The following is a 24267-nucleotide window of genomic DNA, read 5'->3' on the forward strand; positions in this document are numbered from 1 at the left end:
CGGCATTTTTGTCGTTGTCCCTGTAACTCATGCATCTAAACTCAGAACGCTAGTATTATGGTTACATAATAGGCAGCCTGCTGACATTCCTATTTTAAAGCATTACTTTTTCAGGGTTTATCGCAAGTCATTTTAAATTTCATTTAGCTCTAACGTATTACACAACTTTATGTCGAGAAGCAATGTGCTCTGCTCCATCAGCAAGCTATATTGGAAAATACAGTGGCTGTGGGTTAGAAGTTGCTTTGTTTGCTAACTTTTGATTTGATCCTTTTGGAGAGCCACATGGAGAGCGGTAATGAGACAGGAAATTTTTACCGCACGTTGTTAAGACATTACTTCGGAAAACCAAAAGAAGGAGATTTTGATATCTAATCTGGATTAATGGTATAGCTTTCCGCTTTCCACTCAATTTACTGTAAATGAATCTGAGGTCCAGATCATTGTTTATGCAGCTTTAAAAACCAAGCGATCAGTTTACTAGATTTCTAGCGACTGCAAGAATTGAAGAAGCTGGCGAACTTGGCGAGAAGGTGTTTTGTGGCTTGATAAAAGTATCCATTCACATTGCTTCCACTAGCCACGGGTCAGAGCTACGGGTTGAATGCGGCCCCAAACAGGTAATCGAGACTCGGTTGAAACTGTGAGGAGAATGAGCTTTCTTGCTCTTGCCCATTTCTCCAGAATGAAGCACAGGGTAGGACTTACGCTGCCTCAGCTGCCTCATAGGGCAGGGCTCAGGAAGGAATAAAAAGGAAGTTGAGGCAAGAAAGATACAGCCCTGTCCACTCTCACTGAAGGTGTTTCCTGAAAAATTTCTCCTGATGATGCCTGAGCTGCTAATGGCCAGGGAAGGGTGAGCAAGCAGCCTTCCACTGGATGCCTTTACTCCACGGACTAAGGTTGGCTGTAGCAGGGAGAGAGAACAGGCCATGGGCAGGCAGATGGAGGTGTCCTCTGTGCCTGTCTGGGTTGGATTTCCTATGCTTACTGAAGAGAACAGGCCAATAAATAGTTCACATACAGAAAGAAGGAGTACTATATCCTGCGGTCTATAAATTAGACTAATTAAACATACAAGTATTTGGTTTGTAAGCATCTTTCACGAGGCAATAACCTGGCTTATTTCATAGTAGCTCCAACTGAAATTATTACTCAATAAAAAAAATATATCCTATCTACAATTAAAAATGCAAGATCTGGGAGCACATGCATTAGCCCAACCTTGTATATTCAATTTAGACAATGAATTGCCCCCAAAATGTCAAAAATTTCTAATATCTTCTTAAATTATAGGAATAAATCAAGCTGTATATTTCTGAGCCCACTGTCTCCAGGCAGGAATCACTCTGTTTCAAATTATGGCTTTGATTTTTATTGGTTAGGTTAGAAATGATAACAAATGTAGAATTCTCTGTATTGACATTTAGTGCCCAGGGGAGAGCTTTTAAAATTGGAGAGTAATGGAAGTAGCTGCCTTTAAGATTTTTTTTTTTTCCGCAGGAGTCACAAAGATCCATCATACATTGGCGGATACAGAGATTGTCAAAATGAGATTTTGCTCTGAAATTACATAGAGTGGCGCAAGGAAAAGAAACAATATATACAAGGAAACAGTGGTTTCTTGGGACCCCAGAGGTAGGTGGTGGGGGAGAGGTGTCAGATGAACAGGGTGTTAGCCGATGTTCCTGCCTCCACCCGAGTGACAAAAGCAAGGACAAATGACCTCTCAATGCCGCAGCCGTTCAGTTTCAGAACTGGGAGAAGGTCCCAGAGTGGCCAAATTCAGCCTTTGAATTTCCCGGGGCAGAAACCTTGGACCTAACAGGCAGGGTCATCTCTCTTACGTTTCACAGCCAGCGGGTCGCAACATGCTTCTTCACTTGTGGGACAGGACTATCCCACCTTTCAGAAGTTACAAGATGGGCGGCTCTCTGTGTACTGTAAGGATTTGCCTCTGTATTCACTGTGAAGTCATCTGGAATTTATACACTTAAACTTTTAAAATTGTTTCTGAAACTGGCACAAGACAACAGGTTTTAGTATGACATTTTATACATACATAATCAGTGAAGGATGCCTGTATTCTGAAGGTGCATTTGTAGGCATAGGATATTTGTAGGCATTTTCATGTCTTATCATGAAAATGGCACAGGCTGGTCAACGAGAAAAAATACTCACTGTCTTGCCTTGCTAACTAAACCCAGTGCAGGGGTTGGGACAGATGGTTGCTACAAATGGAAGATCCTCAGAGGTTGCCAGGTGTTGCCAGAGGTGGCCAGCTGGTGGGCTTTTACTTTCTGGAGGGAAGGAGTTTGTGTTGAGGTTTGGTTCAGCTGCTTCCCACCTAACGGCTAAAGTTCCCATGAAACATCAAGCAGGTCTCAGCTCTGCACCCCTTCCCAGAAAGTTCTCTGAGAAATTGTGAACTAGCCAGGGTAATCAACAAGTGACAGAAGGCTGCATCTTTTGCATGTCTCTCTTTAAAGCCGAAGATTAGGGATGCGATTTCAGAGCTGGCTCGTCTGAGTGTCTACAAATGATGCCAGTCCTTCTTATTAATGGGCGCTTTCGTCACTTGGCGGCTTGTGAATGAGGAATTGAGGGCGTTTGTCTCCCATGCAGGGCAGCTTGGTGGGAACAGGTAGGAAAGGGTGGGCATAGGAAGGAAGCCCAGAACTGTTCTAATACACTGAGTGCCTTCATGTTTTTCAGGGAAGACTTTAAAGAAAACTGCACTCTCTGCTAAATCAAGGTGACTTGTTTAAAATCATGTTCCATATGTCAGCCAGAACATGTTTTCAAGCTGCACAAGGTGGTGCATGCCATGGGATCCCCACATCTAGAGGCAGACACAGGCAATTCTTGGAGTTTAAGGTCCAACCTGGGCTACACAGTGAGTTCCAAACTGGCCAGGGTAACAGAGTGAGACAATGTCTCAAAAACAAACAAAATTTACAAATAAATTCAGCTCAAAATCATCTTGCAACCTTTCTCAGAAATTCTGGTGTTGGCCCCTTTCACAAAGTTTCGTTAATTTAGTTTTCTTTTTAGTCAAACAAAAGCTTTTTTCTTATTAAGAAAACAATACCAAACCAAAAAAAAAAAATCAAGACACAGATAAAAGAACATTTTAAATTCCGATAATCTTCCCATCCAGTGAATCACTTTCAAAGCTCTCAACATTCCTTTTCTAAAAATATATTTGCATATTAAAATGTGTTTATACTGTCCATCTTTGGTTTTATAACATTTTATTTCAACAACCCATTAAGAACATTTCATTGTTGGTATTTGCCTGCTATATATCTATGGTGCCTAAATAGCATTTCTACAAATGACAGTAACATGGTACATGCATATATATATATATATACCATATATGATATATGTATATATATATATATACACCACATATGATATATAGTATATATTATATATGATATATACTGTCTTAGGGTTTCTATTGCTATAAAAAGACACTATGACCATGGCAACATTCATAAATGAAAACATTTAATTGGGGTGGCTTACAGTTTCTGCAGTTCAGTCCATTATCATGACAGGGAGCATGGCAGCATGCAGGCAGATGTGGCGCTGGAGAAGTAGCTGAGAGTCCTACATCTTGCAGGCAACAGGAAGTCAACTGACTCATTGGGCAGTATCCTGAGCATAGGAAACCTCAAAGCTCGCTCCCACAGTGACACACTTCCTCTAACAAGGCCAGACCTACTCCAACAAAGCCATATGTCCTAATATTGCTACTCCCTATGAGATTATGGGGTCTGAAAATACTATATATGTTATACTGTTATATATATATATATTATTTATATTATAATATAAATAACATATTTAGCATATGTACTATATAAATAGTACACATATATAAATATAACTGTTTAACTAATCTATTACTGTTGTTTAAACAATTTGCTATCTATCATTTTGTAAACAGTGCTGTAGTCAATCTCTGTGGACAACACCTTTGCATATATCCTCAATTCTTTCATTAGCTTGAATGCTTGGAAGTAAAATGTCTGTGACAAAACAATAAACCTAGTTTAAAGGAATAAGAAAAAAAAAAGCATACCGACAAACTGACTTTTAGAAAGTGAGTCATACATTTTAACTTACATGAAGTTGACAGGAAAACGACATAGGTGGACTGGGATTGGACAAAGGTCATCGATGTGCCCAGATCTATGAATATTAACTGCAGTTTAATAGGTGAGGTATCATACCACCCACTTCTGTTCACACTCTGGCAACAACTAAGGTATGACGTCATCTTCTCTTCCCCTGGTTTCAGTCACTCATGGTCAGCCATGTTCCAAAAACTTTGTCCCGAGTATTCCTTCATGCTGCAAATGCCACCCGCCCATTAGTCACTCACCATTGGTCGCCCTCGGTCATTACATAAACTAGGGGGCACTACAGCCCTGGTGTACCTCCAGTTCCCCTCGCACGGGACCCAAAGGCTAGGTCTCAGGGCCTCCACCTGCCCTCGCCTCACCTCATCCCAGAGACAATGCCATTTCACACACAAGAATGGTGCACAGAGCAGTAAGCTATGCTGGGAGAGAGGAAAACTTCTTACAATGTATCTTTAAGATTGCTCTTTTGGAGGCAGGGCTGGAGAGACAGCTCAGAGGTTAAGAGCGTTGGTTGCTCTTCCAGAAGACTTGGGTCTGACCCCGTGACAGCCCACAACCACTTCTAACTCCAGTCCCTATTCTGGCCTCCAGGAGCACTGTATGCATGTGGTGCGCCAACATACCAGCAGACAAAACATCCATATAAAAACCATAATTTAAAAATAAAATTATTTTGCTATTAGCTGTTGTTAATCATCTCTCATAATGCCTAATTTATAAGCTGAATTTTATTAAAGGTATATATGCGGGCTGGAGAGATGGCTCAGTGATTAAGAGCACTGGCTGTTCTTCCAGAGGTTCTGAGTTCAATTCCCAGCAACCACATGGTGGCTCACAACCATCTGTAATGAGATCTGGTGCCCTCTTCTGGCCATGCAGACAAAGCACTGTACACATAATAAGTAGACAAAACATAAATAGATAAATAAACCTTTTTTAAAAAGGTACATATGCACAGGAAGAAACAATATACAAAAGGTTTGGCATTATCCACTGTTCAGAGCATCTACTGAGGTCTATTTTCCACAGATAAAGGGAGACTAATATTGAGCTCTTTCTTTGGGATTTGATATCATCTTTCATCCCCTTTACTAAGTGCGTTTCTTATCCACTAACCAGTACATATCCATAGTCTTATTCATTCATATTCTGTGTGTGTGTGCATGTGTGTGTGCACACGTACATGCATGTGTGTATGCATACAGAGGCTAGATGCACTCTTCAGTCACGTCTCTACTTTATTTTCTGAGATAGAACATGCCTCACTGAACATGGTACCGATTTATCTAGCCGGGCTAGCTAGGCAAGCCGCAGGGATTCTCGTCTTTGCCTCCTCAGGGCTGGGGTTCAAGGCCTGTGCCTCCATGCCCTGCTCTTGCGTGCGGGGGAATTAACTTCAGGTTATCAGACTTGTGTGATAATCCCTTTCCCACGTGAACCATCTCCCCAGGCCCATTTCAACACACATTTTCAGCAGAGAGTCCCTGGCTCCATCACTGATGGGCACTGATTACACATATCAGTTCCAAAATCTTCATCCGAGTTTGCACTCCCAATTAGAGGCCGGAACTAGTTTGCAGCCTGCCATTTTAATGAAGTGATAGAAAGGACATCTGAAATTTAAGCAAAAACCAACAAGAACCAATAGAACTAGAGTGAGTAGAATGTACGTACGATCAGACCACACATTCTCTTCGGGTTTTATGTTTATTCATCTGTATTCTACCTGGCTCCAAAATTGACTCGCAGCAGCTTTTTCTTTTTAAACATGTTTTCTAAATTGGACATTTCACATCACTGAAGATGCCAGCTCCTTTCTTAGCATAAGGACATTCTTCTATCATAACTGCTTGCTATATTTGGAGACTGAATGGCAAGGATATTGTTCTTAACCAGAAAAGAGAAGAGGAGAGGGGAGGGAAATAATTCATTATGATCACAAACCCTGTTTAGAAAACCTGCCAAATTTTAGGAGTGCAATACCAGTTTTATTTAAAAAAACAAAAAACAGAAACAAAAACCAGCACTCAGTTCCTGGGGTGCATAAAAGCAGTTAAAAAAAAAATCATCACACCAAGTTGGGCCTCCGGGCTATTCACTTCCCCCACAGAGACTGTCAAAGCTCAGGTGGCCTGCATCTGGCAAGAGGAGGGGGCAGGGAGGAGGCCCCTGGCAGGGAAGGCAGACCCAGGGGGAGGGCAACTTGGTGCTCCAGTGACTCAGGGGTCAGGAAGCAGCCTGGATACCGAGGGAGGACTCTGCTCCTTGATGTACTCTTTTCCCTCACGGGCCACCTGACTCTTCCAAAACCAGACAGACCTTCCTGCAGTGCTGGGCCGGGTTTCTTGTTCCACATTTTGAATGGTTGTGGTGGTGGTGGTGGTGGTGGTGGTGGTGGTGGTGGTGGTGGTGGTGATGATGACGACGACGATGACTGGTGTGTGGCCTTTGTGAATCCTCATCTTTGGAGTTCTTATCCAGCTTTCTTCCACTAGCCTAACCCTCGTCCAGTACTTCTTCTCTTTCGGGCAGCTAATGGCAAGTCCGTGGTACGCGGCAAATGGATACTTCGAAGAAAATTGATTTTGCGTGATTTAAGAACAAGCATAAAAGCTCGAGTGTTCCACTAACAGGGGTGGGGCTAAGGGGACGCGATGGCTTTGAACTGGTTTGGCATGCTACATACAAATGCTGTGGTTAGTTTTGCTTTGTCTGGCTGCTTTCAAATGCCACCGGTTTTGGGAAAAAAAGATCATTCTCATTACGAAACCTCCTGGCTTTTGCAATTTCAAGGCAACCTTAAGGTAAATAGGTCTTCGCTTTTATTTTGTCTGATTTAGCAGTATATTCAAGCAGCAAGGGTCAAATAGGACAGGACTCTTCTTATACAAAACATGTTGATATTCATCCTAAACTCAAACTTGGCGTTTTAACACTTTATAACTTGCTGAACTACTTCCAACTTTTTTGGGGTTTTTTTGTTTGTTTGTTTGTTTGTTTGAGACAGGGTTTTTCTGTGTAGCTTTGGAGCCTGTTCTGGATCTCTCTCTGTAGACTAGGCTGACCTCGAACAGAGATCCGCTTGGCTCTGCCTCCCTAGTGCTGGGATTAAAGACGTGCGCCATGACCACCGCCTGGCCTCTTAACTATTTTTCTTTTTATTCTCACAATTTAGTAGGTATTACTGTCCTTCCTTTAGGAAGTTTAGTGCAGTGGTTAAGAATGTGGGTACACGCTTGTAATCTCAGCATTTAGGAAGCACAAGCTAGATTAGGAGTTTAAGGGCAACCTCAGCTGGTCAGAGGCCAACCTGGGCTACACGAAATCTTTTCTCACAAAGCAACAGCAACAACAAAAGTTGACACTGAGGCTGGGTTGCCTGCCTTCAAGCTCAGGCTCTGCTCATGTAAGCGACCCTATAGAAGCCACCGAGACTCACCATGCCTCTGTACCTCCCTCCATCTGAGAACCAGAAAAGGCCATCCTATCCACCCACAGGGCTACTTCCCCAGCCCCGAGTCTGTTCATGCATCAAGGCTGCTGTGGGACAGGATCAGCCAGTGACACCAGCATCCATCCCCACGTAAACGTCTAAGAAATGTCAGCAAGACTCATCCCCGGAGGCAAACACTTCAGAGCCACAGTAGGAATTCTAATCTTTAACAATGATGCTGCTCCTGTGGCTCATAATTTTATCAGTGGACAGATTATCTATTTTTTTTCACAAAAGCAAAATACATGATAAAAGGGAACCTCTGGTTGGATATAATGACTCAAAAAGGAAGAGCAGGGCAAGAGTTCAAGTGAGGCTTCTTCAGAGAATCCTATTTCTTTTCACCGCCACAGAAATACTGTGCACAATTTAAGCGCTTGTAGCCATTTTCAAGCACAATAAAAGGCCACGCTAAATGGAATAATATTGGTGTAACCCATGGTGACTGTCAGAGCGTATTTCCCGTGGCTCTTTCCTCAAGGAGGAAGGGCCACATCACTCCACGTGAGCACTCGAGAGAGAGGCTGGCAGAAGATAAGACCCAGCAGGCAGCCGCTCTGCTCTCTGTGCTGTGGGAAAGAGCGCCTTCACTAGGGGAAGGACTCGTGAGACTGTGAAATGGGGGTACAAAGGGTAAAGTGAGAAGGGGGGGATACTGGGGGGCAGGGAGAAACAGAGAGACCCACCAAGACACAAGACAGGTGGAAAAAGCTGGAGGAAATCTGAAGTAATCACAAAACCAGGACCAACCTGAAGTTAATACCGAAATAAGAGAGCCACGGGGTGGGGGTGGGGGTGAGGGAACGAACCAGCCACAGGAGAGAGAGCTACACTAGAGAGATCAAGTCACAGGAGAGAGAGAGAGAGAGAGAGAGAGAGAGAGAGAGAGAGAGAGAGAGAGAGAAGAGCCACACAAGACAGAGTCGCAGCAGCAGGAGAACCATACAAGACTACCCATTTGATGTCTACATCACATGCGTGGTGGGTCAGGTTGCCGTAGCAGGGCTCACAGATGCCATCTACAAAGTGCTAATGTCTCCTCAAGGTTCTTTCCTAGAAGTGACACCTTCCTGCTAGAGCATCATTGGAAAGAACAAGTGTGGTCTGGCAGGTTCAGCAGGGGGGTTGCCATGTCAAAGAACCCAAGAGTGTAGGCCACCCTCCCCCCACACCCCCCCCACTCCCGTAGGAACATGCTAGGGACTGTCACTAGCTGGCAAGTGCCACAAGCCACAAGTGGGAAAGAGGAACACAACTGCCTTGCGCTGGCAGGGCATATCCAAGCATGCCCCTCCTGTTCCTTGTGGCATGGACCACTGGACAGGGCGGAGCTCTTCGTGTGACTACCTCTCCTTCCACCCAGGCTTGTGTGCAGTGTCGCTGGAGACAGAGCAGGGACCTGATTCATCCCAGGCAGACACTTGGCTTCAGAGTCACATCCACGGTGTGACTCGAGTCCCCGGGAATGGTCTTTGTCACCACAAGCAAGTGTTTGTGTATGTGGAAGGGGGAATGCCTGTGGGTGGGAGGGGAGGGGAGGGGAGGGGAGGGGAGGGGAGGGGATGTGTGTGCATGTGCCCATGTGTGTGGACACAACAGACCGACCTCGGGTGTCATTACTCCAGCCCCCTCCTTTTTGTGTTACGAAGGGACTCTCACTGGACGGGAGCTCGCCAAATAGGCTAGGCTTGCTGACCACTGAGCACCAGGGTCTGCCTGTCTCCACCAGGATAACTAGTATATACCACACGTCTGGCTGCTTTTATTTGTGTTTTTGGGATTAAGTTCAAGTCTTCAGGCTTACAAGGCAAGCATTCCTTTACTACCTATCTCTTCAGCTCCCAAACAAGGTTTTTAAAATCTGTAAGTACTACTCACAGAAACTTACTTGCGGGCCAGAGAAATGGCTTAGTGGTTAAGAAATGGCAACCGACTGTGACTCCAGTCCCAGGGGATTTGACACATTCTGCAGGCACTACACATATGTGCTGCCCAGACACACATACAGGCAAAACGCCCACACACATAAAGATAAACACATTTTTTTTTTTTTTTTAAAAAAGACTCTTACTTATGACTACTATACATAAAAAGCAAACCGTGTTTTAGGTACTAAATCTATTCTAAAATATCTACTTCTGTAGAATGACTAATTAAATATAATTTATGTTAGCTAAGCCAGGTGTAAACACTGTGGTACCCTGCATAGACCATTAACCATATCTCATTAAGAAGTTTCTGACTCTCCCAGCCCTCGAACATTCTAAGGGGGTATGATATAGATGAATAATTATGTTACAAAGAGAGTATTAGAGGATGTCCCTTAAGGGTCTTTAAAAACAGCTCTTAAAAACATCAACAGGAAGCATGCTACAAGGTTATGAAGAACAGCAGAATAAAAATGATGGTGGCCTATTTCCATGATGAAGCACCGGAAAAAAAAATGACTTCCATTAAGTTAAAATGAACTGTTATTTCATTAAGCGAGTGTCTTATTTACTCTTTGCTCCATATACGATAATAACATGTATTGTTGAGAGTCAACAGCTCACAGTAGCATTTTTTAATTTGGGAAAAGGAGGAAATCATAAACTCTATGGAACAGTTCTCTGGTTGACACAGTTCGCCGCACTTGGGGGGTGGGGGGGGGTGGAGTGTACTTTATACTAGAATCTTTATTAAGCCTTCTGTCCTTGACTAACTAACTAACACTCTTACCGTCAGCAGGGCTTGCACTCTGACGTACGGTAGGCTTTTAGGATAAATGGATGCTGATCTAGCTTCATTTGGCCACTGGTTTTCTGCGTGTCTAGTGGTGCACGTTTGGAAGATGCCTGTCTCTGGGAAAGACGTGAAGCAAAGAAGCACCCTTGACCTTGACACCATGTGTTCATCAGCCCGGACCTCCTATGGGTCTTTTATAGCTCCGTTAGCTATGAGTACCATGTTGCTCCCTTGGTTACACGTTTCTTCTTCACCTGGCTCCATACGTTGGATGATCTCAATCCACTCAAGTTACTTCTGAATTCCAGAGTTAATCTGATTCAGAGTCACCTGTCCCAATAAACTGACCTCCAATACACAGGCCACAGTGGGCTGACCTGAATATATTCATTCGTACTGATGAACATATCGATGGAGTGCTCTTGTGTACCAGACTGTGGGCACGACAGCACTGAGGAAACACGGAAGGAAACAGAAGCACTGTCAGTGGCTGGTCTGTCTCGGGGACAGATGAACATGGCACACACTGTCATATGGCTTTATCTTTGAACAGACCACCGAGAAGAAGGGAGACCACCCACTGGCCAGCAGAGCAAGCCGTGATAGGAGAAGCTATCAGTAAGCCACAAATGCCAGGAGTCCTCTTCCAGCTTTTATTTTTTCAGAAAAATTTGCAAGCCTCATAAATTATTTTTTTATGCCCCGAAACATTCATTTGTAGGTACTTCTTTGAAAGAAAGGGGGCATTCCTTTGAGGTTTTTTTTTTTCCCCTCAGCAACAAGAAATGCAACCAGACCTTTGCCTGGCACTCTGTCAGCTCCCACAGCCAAGAAAGCTCAGTGTTAGAACAAAGCCGCCAAGATGCCTTCAGTATGGCTACGGCTGGCCTAGAGTTCAAGGGTCAACCTCCAAGAATGCTTTAGCCCTTCACTTTCATTTCCCTCCTATGTATCCTCCAAATGCCAAGGATTAGGGGACCCAGGGCGCAGAATCATTCCATCACAGACCTGAAAAATTACAGTTTATTGCCAACACTGGTCTCTCAAAGCATTAGTCAGAACACCTGCAAACCTCTGGCAGACGGCTATCAATACAAGTTGGGTCTGCCATGGCTCGGCACTTGCAACTGCCAAGCAGACCACTCTCGGAGGCAGTGTGAGGCTCTGGGTTGATAATGTATCGAGAGAGCTGGTTACCAATAATGGCTGTCATCATCTGCTTTCTCAGGAAAGACATTTTCTGTTTATACAAAGACCAAACAATACAACACTTGACAATTTTGTATGTATACATACTTGACAAACAATGAATTCTTGTGCTCTTTAATGCTTATAATGAATTCTTCCCTCTCCCCAAAAAGCCAATTTAAGATGCTGTTGAAGAAAATATTTGAAAACAACATTTGACTTGCTTTGGGAAATATACTGCTTTCTCAGACGTGCACACTTTCAGCACTTCCATTCTTGATACATTGCTTGAGCCCTGGTACAACAGGTGCCATGTGCTGAATACCCAACGGCTGTACCCTATAGACCTCTGTTTAGGAGTGACGAGTTACTGAAATATACTTTAATAGTTCACAAGAGAAAACAGTTCAAGGTCATGGTAGGATGACTCACCTGTGATGTGAAGGCTCTGCGTACCTAGTTTACCTTCTTTGCATTTGGCAAAAGTTTTAGGGTAAACCAGGCTATTGGTGAAGAAAGCACCACCATTAGACATGTTACATTTGGGCCAACGCCTCCTTTTTCACAAGAGGTAAATGAAAAGTTTGATGTAGAAGTAAAAGCAAACTTTAGCCCAAGAAGCTCCACAACACATCCAAAGACCCTTCTAGAAGCTAGTGAGAGTGACTTTAAGGCCAGAGCCCACTTCCGGAGGAAAATGAGACTCCCAACCTCAGTTACGTGGTGCAGTGGCATCATTGCCAATGTATCTGGGTTCATTTCTTTACTATTGATTACTAAAGTTCTCTAAACAAAGTTGAGTCATCAGTCACCACTGAGACACCAGCAGCATCGGCACCAGCTGTAGGATGCAGGACGAAGATCATGGGAATCCTAAGATGGCCACAATGTGCCGGGTGAGAACTCCAAGCATCATATTGGCCCTGTGTGATGGTGTCCCACAACTGAGGCTGGCCGGTTAAATGGAAGCCAATCAATCTTGGTTGAATCAATTCAATTCCTCTTGAGAGGCTTCAAACTAGGGAGCCTTGCACCCTAGCATCTGAAAGTCAGTACTACTCTGTGGTGATATAGTGTGTACCCCAGTGAAGCTTGCCTGAGGATCGGAGAAGCAGAGCAAGCCACAGCCACCACCTTTACCTCACCAACTCCACAAATCCTCCGACTGAAATCCTCTACCCAAAAGGGTCTCAGCTGAACTGCTTTAGTTCCTGTTTCCTCACGCCTTGTATACCTTTCCCTGCCCCGCCGTCACTTCCTGGGATTAAAGGCATGTGCCGCCCCTGCCTGGCTCTGTTCCCAGTGTAGCCTTGAACTCATGGAGATCCAGATGGATCACTGCTTCCAGAGTGATAGGATTAAAGGTGTGTGCCACCACTGTCTGGCCTCTATGTCTAATCTAGTGGCTGGCTCTGTCCTCTGATCCCCAGGCAAGTTTATTAGGGTACACAATATATCACTACATTGATTAATCACATCAACAGCAATGCCTTGTTAGAGAAGGCACCCGCCATCTTTTTCCTTCCTTCCTTCCTTCTTTCTTTCTTTTTTTTTTTTTTTTTTTTTTTTTTTTTTTTTTTCCCGGGACAGGGTCTCTAACTGACCTGGAGCTCACCAAATAGGCTAGGCTTGCTGAACACTGAACTTCAGGGTTTACCTATCTCTGCTAGGATAACAAGCATGTACCACACACCTGGCTGCTTTAATTTGGGTTTTCCTTTAGTGTTCGAGCACTGATGTATGCACACTTGAGTAACAGTTTGGATTGATCTGTTTTCCTAATTCACATAAATGTAGTAAGGTTCTATGACATAACACTCTTGTCTCTCTTCTTTCAACATCATGTCTGTAGGTAGCTCATTTCACAGCTATTGTTGGTTCTTCCATTGCTACAGTATTTCAACATATGATCACACTGTTAACACATGTCTCTGGATGCACGTGAAGATATTCTTCCCTAGAGCACTCATATTGGGGTGGGGAAGAAGGGGGGGGAAGGCAGCTTAAAAGATCTTAAGTGAAATCTACAGGAAATTAATTCCAACATATCTCTTGCCAATCAATTTTAATATGAACTAGTTCTTATATAGCTTTGAAGAAAGGTCATTAAACATCTAGATTTATCTTTCTGCAGGCTTTAATTCTTGAACATTCACCAAATATAAGCTACGACATTAGATACATCTTAACTTATTCTCTCAAGTCTGTGATTTTTTTCCAATAGATTTATTGAAGCTACTTCCCCCTCAATCAATCTCTTCCCCCCAGTTTTACATATTTTTCTTTTCAATAGAGCCAATATTGCATATACTGAAAGAAGAAAAAATTCTCTCGAAATTTAAAGCAAATCTGCATCAAAAAAGTTTCAAGTTAACACTGAGCACGGCTGTAAAGTAAAAGGTGCTAATTCTGTAGCCAAATTAAAGGATACAAGCACAAAAAATAAAGACTAATTTTGAAAGGATTAAATCCAACTTCCAAGTCTTCAGTGTTTTCATTACTATGGAGAATTATTCTGCAAATCGAGTGTAGAGACGGGACCTATCTGACCATGGTGTAGCACCAACGAAATGCGCTTATTAGTTTGTCAGTCTCCTTGATAACAAACACAGCAACTCACGTCCCTTCCTGCATCGGGAACTTTCTACATACCGTTCACACACCTATCCTTTACACACGTTAGTCTGACAAAGAAATTTGATGACGTAGATACTGTCATCCCTCCCATCTTATAAGAAGAAACTGAGGCACAGTAAGGGAACGTAACTTAAGTTCCCACACCCGTGACTCAAAAGCCATGCCTCAGGATGGTGAGCTATCTGGGGTTCAGTTCCCACCCACATGGCAGCTCATAACTGTTTGTAACTCCAGGGGAACCAACACCTCCTTCTGGCCTCCCTGGGAAATGCACACACAGGTACACACACATGCATGCAGGCAAAGCACTCATATATAAATAAATAAATAAATAAATAAATAAATAAATAAATAAATAAATATTTTTTAAAGCCATACTGCTTTGAACCTTAGGTTGTATTGCTATGCATTACCACCTTACAAAATGTTAGTTTCATTGTTGTTGGCAAAGTCATGGTTATTTTGATAACGACTGTTTTTCAAGATCAGGGAATAGTATGTGCACCATGGGAAGGAACTCTACATACATTTGTTCTGATTTATGAGAAAACCATGATGATGATTGTAACTAGGCAACCCTCTGATTCTGGGAGAACTAATTAAGAAATGAATTAAGGGATCCAATGGGTACCCAAATTAGTCATTAGGACTCGAAGATCTGGAGCTCTGGTCTAAATCCAGCGTTAGCACTTGTTTCCAAAATAAACATGACCAGATAAGTACCACAGCTCACAATTAAAATGGATTTAGATGGCGTATGTGTCCACACGAGAAAGACCTCTTCCTAATTGAATTCGGACATCGCTTGGGTTATTGTGGGGCTCATTCACCTTCTTCTCAGTCCTTCTGTAGCTGCTGGCAACAGGACTATGCTAAGGGAAAAATCACTTCCATCAGCAATGTCTGCAGTACCAGCATAAAAAGATAAGAGCAGAGCATTTGAGCTGTAATTAGAAAATTCCTTAAGTGTGCTCATGTGGCATATGTCTTAGACAACTACCAACTGGCAAGGCTGGTTACAGAAGGGATGTCTAATGTCACCGTTCTGGGGTAAACAGTCAGAAATGGTGTTCCAACATGAGATTAGAGCAAGCTTTTCAGGCCAAAGCACTCCTCTGCCCCACCTCTAATATGATTAGTGGCAGACAGCTGGAGGCATCCCATCCTCCTGACAGAAAGATGTTTTCAATTGGTACATCTTTCCATCAAGCTGCTGCCTTCCAGCAGCATAATCAGAGTCTCTGATTATCTGGTGTACGTTCCAAGGAAACAGGAATTCACTGTGCCCTTGCTTGTTTGATGGGGGGAAGGCTGACAGAATTTACATTATCACTCTTCAGTGGCCTAAGCAAAAGGCAACTAAACACACACACACACACACACACAGTGGGGGAAGGCAGGCAGGGAGGGAGAGAGGCCCCATGCTCACAAACAATGTACATATGTATAGACACTGAGACAGTTCATCCAGGTTTTACTCTAAAAATTCTCTTTCAGCAAATATAAAGCACTTTCATGGTGACTCAAACACAAGGAAGTAAAAAAATCCCAGTTCATGGATTCTGACCAACTCCCACCAGAGTCAATGGCTCTTTTCAGAGTAACAGTCATTTTACTGAAGTTTCAGGTTCATGGAAAAAGGATCAAGTTTAAACATTGATGGGAAACAAAGGAGACACTAAGGCTTGGCTCGTTTGGACTGTGTCAATTTGGAATTTGTGATTTTTTTTTTTAATTTCAAGACCAAAAATCTTTTCACATAGAACACAGGCTGCTGAAGAATTTCAGAGAATGTATGATGGACCTGAAACAACATGCTTTCTGCCCACAAAGGCTTCTAACATGACCATCCGCACATGCATAATAACTATTGAAACAGTTCAATTTTTTTTTCTTGTTTTTGTTTGTTTGTTTGAGGCAGGTTCTCACTCTGTAGCCCTGGCTGGCCTTGAACTCACAAGCGACTCATCCACCTGCCTCTGCCTCTGAACTACTGAGATGATAGACATGCACCACCACATCTGGCAACAATTCACCTTTTATTGGACGTCAGTTTCCTTTACATGTATGAATGAGCTTGAGCTAGCCAATGCCTAGGCAATGACTGTGATTATCATCTCTCAGATGAGATCAGGAGCATTCTCCAGGGTGGTGTGATTGTAGGCTATCCATTGACCGGGAAGGGAGAAACCGAGGTTCAGGAGAGGGAGAAATAAGACCACGCCACGTTGAGGACGCAGACCCGGGAGGCAAGGCTGGGCTGTTTCGACTCTGAGACCCAGTCTTTCAGCTCCTGCTCCACGCTGACTGAGCACTGCAGGCGAGAGTCCGACTTCCAGACTCACTGAGGCAGTCTTCAAAAGCAGGGACCAGGGCAAAACTGGCTGTCACCGCTAGGCTGGGACTGCCAGGCAGTCTGGCTCTAGAGTCCCCTGCTCTTAACTCTTAACTCCTTTTTAAATCACGAGGATGTCTAGAAAAGGCCTTGTTTTCATTTTCTTTTTGTGGTACTCCGAAGTATTTTACATGATGCTATTCTAACAATAACCATGGAAACCGTGTAGTTTGGAAGGGGGATGTGGGTGGGAAGGGTGATAGATATGGGAAGGGGAATGTGGGTGGAACAGAAGGGACGCAGATCCCTTGGCCACGTGGTCCCAACTGGCCTGCCTCAGCCCTTGCACTTTCATGGTAACTCTGGCCTGAAACCTTAAGAGGCAGCTAAGCCCTCCGCACAGCTCCTGACTGGTCTCTCCGGGAGCCAGCTGTCAGTGAAGGGACCGTCACCCACAAAGACATGAGGATGTCACAGAGAAAGAAGGGACCATCTCTACTTACCCCGGAATCCACAGAGATGTTCTGGAAAGCGGTCTAGGCTCTGGAATAGTCTAGGAAAGAAAATTAATTTGCAGGGTCAGACTGGTTGGTCTTCCATTAGCAACATCAGCATCCCCCCTTCCCCATCATACTTGCCCCCTAATACAGAGTCTTGAGTCTGGCAGATAATGAGTTGGTCCTCACACATGACTTAATTTAACCCTGGGTGGGCAGGGTGATCTCTCTGTGTCTCTGTTTCCTCAGCAGTGACTGGGGATAATAATAGCTTTCTCACCGAGTGTTTAACTGCATGGTAAGCAAAGCATGCGATGTATTCAACACACCTAGCACATAACGGTGATATTTAGCAACAACAGCTAGCATTTATCACGAACTTAGGAAGTGCCTGGCATTGTTCCAGAGCGTTGTTCCCACATACTAACCCCCTCAGTACTCTAAAAGAGGCATCATGGGTATCATTGGCATTTGACGGAGATCAATAAACAAGGCACAGAGGGGTCAAAATCACCTGACTAGTGAAACTATACTGGAGTGTGGCATGGTGGGAGTCTACTGGTGACATGCGGGACCTAGACAGTGGTCGCGTGGTATTTGCCTAACTAAGTAAATGTTTGCTACTGTTTTTGTTGTATAATAGTGTTTTCTTCCAGACTTAAGCTATAATGTATAACTCCACAGCACTCACCACTGAGCCAGTTACTACTAAGGCATACAGATGAGTGCCCAAGTTATAAGTCAACCAGCTACTAACTCACACACCACCCCAAACATTCCTGTGTTTCTTAATAACCCCAGAGTCTTAAGTGATCTGTGGAGCACTCTGTGGGGGTTCAAATGCTCAGGTCACAGACCCCCACAGAGGCATAAGGTCAACTTTCATGAGACCATTGGGGAACAAGAGGGAGGGAGGTGCTTGAAAGGATAAAACAAGGATAGGAAGTTGGGGGAGGTCAAGTAGGGGACATAAGAGGGACAGCTAAAACTAAGGGCCATTTGAGGGGAGGTGTGTAAACCTAATACAATAGAAGATTCTTAAAATATACTCATACATGAAAGAAATCCAAACTGGAATCACCAAATAATGGGTAAGACAAAGCCCCAACCAGACATCTCTTACCACCAAATGAAACCTCCAGTGCTGGGAATGGGTTACACCTGGTCGACTTGTTGGCCAGAGAGGCCCCATGGAATGCTAAAACAACCCAGGCTATTGCCAAGGTTATTGGTTGCTCCCCCACAAGCTGACGGTAAGGCCTTATTGCTGAAGATGATACCTACATTGAACATGGAGAAGCCAAGTTGGTGCTTACAAAAGCCCTTCACTCCTCCTAACTAGACTAGTGTTCAGGGTCCTGGGAGGCACTCTGCACGCCACCAAAGGAGAAAGGTAAAGACCAACCCAGTTACAGTCCCTGCAGTCTACAATGATGGCCTGCCTGTAAAATACGCTGGTGCAGTAGTGGTACAGAAGTTACAGGAGTAACCAACCACTGCCTGACTGAAATTAAGGTTCACGCCATGAGACGGAACCCCTGCCTGACACTGCTCATGTGGCCAAGAACCTGAGAATAGATAGGTCACAGACCTAGGGGAAAACCAAACACAACTGTTCTGCTAAAGGAATGCAGCAATCAGAAGACTCCTAAGGACATCTGCTCTACTCATAGGTCGGTGTCTTGCTCAGAGCCAGCATCAGAGGAGCTTCCTCCTGCAGTAGACGGGAACAAATACAGAGACCCACACCTGGACAATGTGCAGGGAATAAGAGACCTTGGAACACTCGGTCCTAAAGGTGACACTGCCATCTAATCCCTCCCCTCAGGTCTCAGGGAGCTATGTGGAAGAGGAGGCAGAAAGACTGCAAGAGCCAGTGGGGTTAGAAGACAAGAAAACAAGGCCTTCTAGATACAAGAGGACTGAGGCACATATGAACTCACAGAGACTGTGGCGGCAGGCACAGGTCTACACCAGACCGGGTCCCAGTCCTGAGAGAGGAAGGAGACGCATGTCCTCATCCCTAACCTGGAAGCCATCTCCAGTTGATAACCACTTGCAAATGAAAACTTAGTTTTCTCCGTCAGAGTCTCAGTGGGCATACAAATCAGACTTAAGGGCAGGCCCCAGGCTCAGCAGTAGGTGCCCAACACAAAACAAACTCAATGGTATCTTTGGAGGCTTTTTGTCTCACAATACTTTGGGCATTCTTTTTTTTTTAACTTTAAAGATCTTCTGCTTATATATTATGGTTTCCAATTTTGTTTTTATGGGCTTTCTGGACGTGTGAAGGTGTGTATCTCAGCATCGGTGTGTTTCGTCCTATTTCTGGATTGTTCTTATCTTATCCTTATTATTAGTATTAATATATTTTAGATGTGTAGTTGTATTTTAATGAGAAAGAGAAAGAAAGGGGGTGGATTTGGGTGGGTTGGGAAGTGGAGAGGATCTGGGAGGAGCTGAAGAGGAGAAACGATAATCAAAATGCACTGGATGAAAAACAATATATTTTTAATAAAACATTTTTTAAAAATAAATGAGATGTCATGCACGGCTCTGATATCACTTCTCCTGGTACTTCTCCACCTCCACTAACATCTCTAGGGTTCATATTTAAATGAGAAGACTGATCTGGACATCCTGAGATCTTTCTTTCAATCTTTTCCCTAACAATCCGGTTTCCGAGAGAGAATGTAACGCTCCAGTGGCGTGAACAATGTCAGGATAGTGCCAAGGCTATTAACATAAAACACAACCTACGTTTCATAATTAGCTCTGTGTGCAGGATCAATTCCTATCACAGGAAATATTGGGAGCCAGAAGACAAGGGGAGAGTGAAGCCCCAGGACCGGAATGCAAGCCCTACTTGGCCTATTCTGAACCTGGGGAGTGCCCCAAAGCATTTTATAGACCAATCTGAAACCCAGGGCCCCAGGGGCCCAGGTGTCCAGCAGTTGGTGGATAAGGTGAGTAGGCTGATGGGCAGATAAGAATGACTGTTAACAAATAAAGCAGAAATCAGCCAACTAATGAGATGGCTGGATTTTAAGTCAGGCAAGAACTCCATGGTAAAGAGTTCAAGTATACCAGTGGCCATTTTGGTAGGTGTGTGTGTGTGTGTGTGTGTGTGTGTGTGTGTGTGTGTGTGTGAAGAAAGAGAGAGAAAGAGAGAGAGAGATGGGGGTAGAGAGAGAGATCTTTGGGAAACATTTACTGTGGCATGAGACACTACTGACTTTATTTACAGATCGGTTCCTCATGCTTAGATCCATTTGCTTTCACAAAAACCCCTTGGAGGGGAATAATTCAGTGAGTGTAATACCTCCATTAAATAGGAATTGATTTCAAAATATGCTTTTCAAAGTTTTGACAAAAGCAATTTTCTGATTTTCTTTATGTACCACCAAAGGCAAACACTGTTGTGTTGACAATGTAATAAATGAGTTGTCAAATAAGATATTAAACATTTATGGATTTAATTTTTAATAAAGGCTTTTAAACACACCCCAAAATATCCATCAATGTTTGACACGAGGAGCAGCATTTTGGTAAATTCAATCCCCCACTACAACTGAACTTGGCACATGATATTTATGGTTTTCTTCGACACAAGGTGCTATTCCTTACGGGATGGTAAATAGCTACAGCACAGACATTTAGAAGGCACAAAATGGTCGCACATGTCATGTATTATTTTGCTAGGATATGAGGAATGGACACACTGCCTTTGTCACTTCTGTCCCATGCCTAGGAATCACAGAGACTTTAACTCCTAACAGACTCTGAAAGGAACTCTATCTGATGCAACAGCACGATGGTTGATTTCCTGTGTCAGCCTCCAAGACAACTGTGTGCTGCAGCACTCATTTAGACATATAAATTACAGCTTGCTTAAGCCTGGAAAGAAAAAAAGATGAAATTTGGTAGCGGTTATCCCTGGGGTTCAGGATTACAGGTAATTGCTTTCCTCTCTATATTTTGCTGTCCAAACTTTCGATAATGAGTGTGTATTATTTTAACAATTTGAAAAAAAAAACCTTTTCTCGGTCTCATATATTATTAAAGACAAGCTCACACGGTAAACAGTGAAAAGGCTTTGGAATCCAACATGCTTGGCTCCAAACCCCAGCCTGGACCCTCCGACCTTGAGGCCCTCTGAGTAGGTCCTCAGCAGCTCAAGTCCTGCACATATCAGCACAGTGAGAGCACTATGGATGTCTTGGGGGACGCATGAAGATACTTAGAACCTCGTGACAACTAACAAGTAATCAATACGCTGGTGTTTTTAAACCGATGCCTTGGGCCAGGTGTTTATAAAAAGGCTGTGAATCAGACCAGGTGATTTTCAGAACTCCTCTAACAGTTAAAAACCCACAAGAAGAGAAAGCCGCTTCAACGCCTCACGACCCCGTGCTCTTTCCCATTACAACTAGATTCCTGTCGGCCAGGACTCTGCGGTCCACTGAGGCAGCCCCAAGACCTCTTACTGGGAGAAGCTTCTGTCTGCACTGGGTGGCAGTTGATGCTGGCACTCGGAACTGGGCAAAGTGCAGAGAATAACCAACAGCTCCACCATCCCCTCAGAGGCTCAGAGAACATGGTGGGAGAGGCGAGAAGAACGTAAGTGCCGGAAGACCGGGAGGAATGCCGGGACACCTCGTCTTCTGGACAGGATATGGCTCCTGCAGCCACGAACCCTAAGGGGCAGTGGCTACCTGAATAAGGCCTTCTCAAGGCTGCTGCATCAACACTCATCATGGATGGGGGGGGGGGGGGAGCTCATAAGGCCCTACTTTTTTTTTTTTTTCCCGAGACAGGGTTTCTCTGTGTAGCTTTGGAGCCTGTCCTGAATCTCCCTCTGTAGATCAGGCTGGCCTCGAACTCACAGAGATCTGCCTGCCTCTGCCTCCAATTTAATCCCAATTAAAGGCGTGCCTGGCAAGGCCCTACTCTTTCTTAAGGCGGTACAGGCAGTTCATGGTTGCTGGAATGCAGGGGTCCTATTTCTTGGCTGTGCCACCTTTGGTAGGTCAGTCACCCTTGCTCAAGTGAAAACCAAACCGCAAGCAACCCTAATTAAGCTCCGTGGGGCACACACAAATAGACGTGGACGTAGGAAGATTTATCAGCAGGAAATGGTTTGGGGGGAGGGAGAGAAGTAATGGTGAAGAGAATATAATCAAAGTACATTCTGTACATGTATGAAACTGTGAAGAATTCAACTTTAAAAGTCAAACCACCAACAACCCAGAGGTCCTCAGACTGGGACAGGAGCTGGAGAAGGGTAGCAAAAGAAATCACAGTTATTGCAATCAAAATCTTCACTTTGTATGTTCTTACAATTAATGTGAGCAAAATGAACCAGGAGATTTCTTAAATGAGAGGTAAGAAACAATACTGTAGTCCTCCGCCATTCTTTTTAAGTTATGTTGCTATTAGCATCCTACCCATCAGCCAGGCTTGTGATAAAATATATAAACTCCACAAAATATGGTGGCTGGGCTATGCTGCCTTTGGATGTCTGCTGCTAATGACTACAGCAAGAAATACCAATTCGACTGGCTTTAATATCCAGTCCGGTATTTGTTGACAGGTGGAAATGAAAACTTTCAAAACTGTTAAGATCCTGACACAAAGGTCAAGTCCCATTTTGGGGCACCCTAAAGGGCTTCCCGAAGGCTTCGGCTACACTGGAATTGTGTATTACGGATTCGTCCTGAGTCACGGTCAAGAGGAAAAAGGATCTTCATCATAATGGGATTCGCTACATTAATGCATATGGGTAGAGCTTTATGTTGTATAATTTACGGCAGAGAATAAGTACAGCAGGCGAAAAGAAGTTACAAACCTGACCTCCCCCTTTCTCAACTCAGTCACTCTGCACTCTAGGAAAGTGAGCTCGCTGCTTCTCCGGCGCCGGCTCTCTCGCTGTTCAGCCCTAGAGTGGTGCAGACACTCAGGAAATAGTTGGTAAAGAAATGAGCCGGGCAGTGGTGGCTCACGCCTTTAGTCCCAGCACTCGGGAGGCAGAGCCAGGCAGATCTCTGTGAGTTTGAGGCCAGCCTGGGCTACCAAGTGAGTTCCAGGAAAGGCGCAAAGCTACACAGAGAAACCCTGTCTTGAAAAACCAAAAAAAAAAAAAAAAAAAAAAAAAGAAATGAATGGGATGCTGCTCTGGCACCAAAGCAAAAGAAGGAATTTCATGATCGTTTCCTGGGTGGAAAGAAAAATAAAACTCACCAAACTGATTCCAAGTGAGAACAGCAAGCAGGTTTAGGCACCACCAAGCATGCTCAGAAAATCCTGGGCCCAGTGGGCCACGGGCCAGTCAGCTCACCTGGGTCAAAGAGATTCGTTGAAAACATCTAGTATAGCCCGGGCGGTGGTGGCACACGCCTTTAATCCCAGCACTTGGGAGGCAGAGCCAGGCGGATCTCTTTGCGTTCGAGGCCAGCCTGGTCTACAGAGTGAGAACCAGGGCAGGCACCAAAACTACACAGAGAAACCCTGTCTCGAAAAAAAAAAAAAAATCTAGTATATGGCTCTCACCCTGGATGGACCCCACAGATGCCATTCAACTATTAATTACCCATAGCCATCTTCATAAACATATTCCCCCCCCCCCCCCCCCCCCCGCATAGCCCACTCAATCAAGGGCAGTGAACGAACAAATCGTGTCCTCCTAGCCACACAGGTCTTCAAAAAGATAAAGGCAGTAAGAGGGGGGAGGGAGGCTTCTGAGCCGACCTAGGCAGGCTCAAGAGAGAGTTCACACAGGCCTGCCTTTCCTGGTGCCTGAGTTCCGAACTTCTCAGTCTCCTTCCTGCTCTCCAGCAGCAAGATGATTTGAATACTCAAAGCCCCCTACAATTTTCTACAAGGCCATCTTACCAGAATATTTTTTCTATTTTTGGGGGGGAGGGGGGTCCCTTTTCCTTTGGGCCTTTTTATTGAAAGCTGAAATGTGTATCAAATACGTCAGCTTTGCTTCTATTTCAGGACAGCATACTAGACCCAAATGTCTACGTTTTAAATTGGAGGTGGAGCCTTGACTAGGTAGCCCTGGCAGGCCTGGGACTTCCTACACAGCCCTGGCTGGTTTCCAACGCAGGAGTGATCTTACTGCTTCTGTCTCCTGAGTGCTGGGATTATAGGCATGTGTCCACACACCCAGCTTAAATGTCCACTTTTACAAAGGACTTTAATGTGTTCCCCAAACTACACTTTAATGTCCCT

The 24267-nt window shown here is 44.2% G+C and overlaps 1 protein-coding gene across 6 annotated transcripts in view; it reads right to left on the reverse strand.

Annotated features, from left to right (window-relative positions):
- Window positions 1–24267, reverse strand: part of Spats2l (spermatogenesis associated serine rich 2 like) — a 171543-nt gene that overhangs the window by 128927 nt on the left and 18349 nt on the right. For all 6 annotated transcript variants that reach the window (XM_028886027.2, XM_028886018.2, XM_028885999.2 and 3 more), the window contains exon 2: window positions 17038–17087. In XM_028886027.2, the coding sequence (XP_028741860.1) occupies window positions 17038–17087 (50 nt within the window). The remainder of the gene's footprint in view (window positions 1–17037; window positions 17088–24267) is intronic.

The sequence above is a fragment of the Peromyscus leucopus genome, chromosome 13 (assembly GCF_004664715.2).
Source record: "Peromyscus leucopus breed LL Stock chromosome 13, UCI_PerLeu_2.1, whole genome shotgun sequence".
In the NCBI taxonomy this organism is placed as follows: domain Eukaryota; kingdom Metazoa; phylum Chordata; class Mammalia; order Rodentia; family Cricetidae; genus Peromyscus; species Peromyscus leucopus.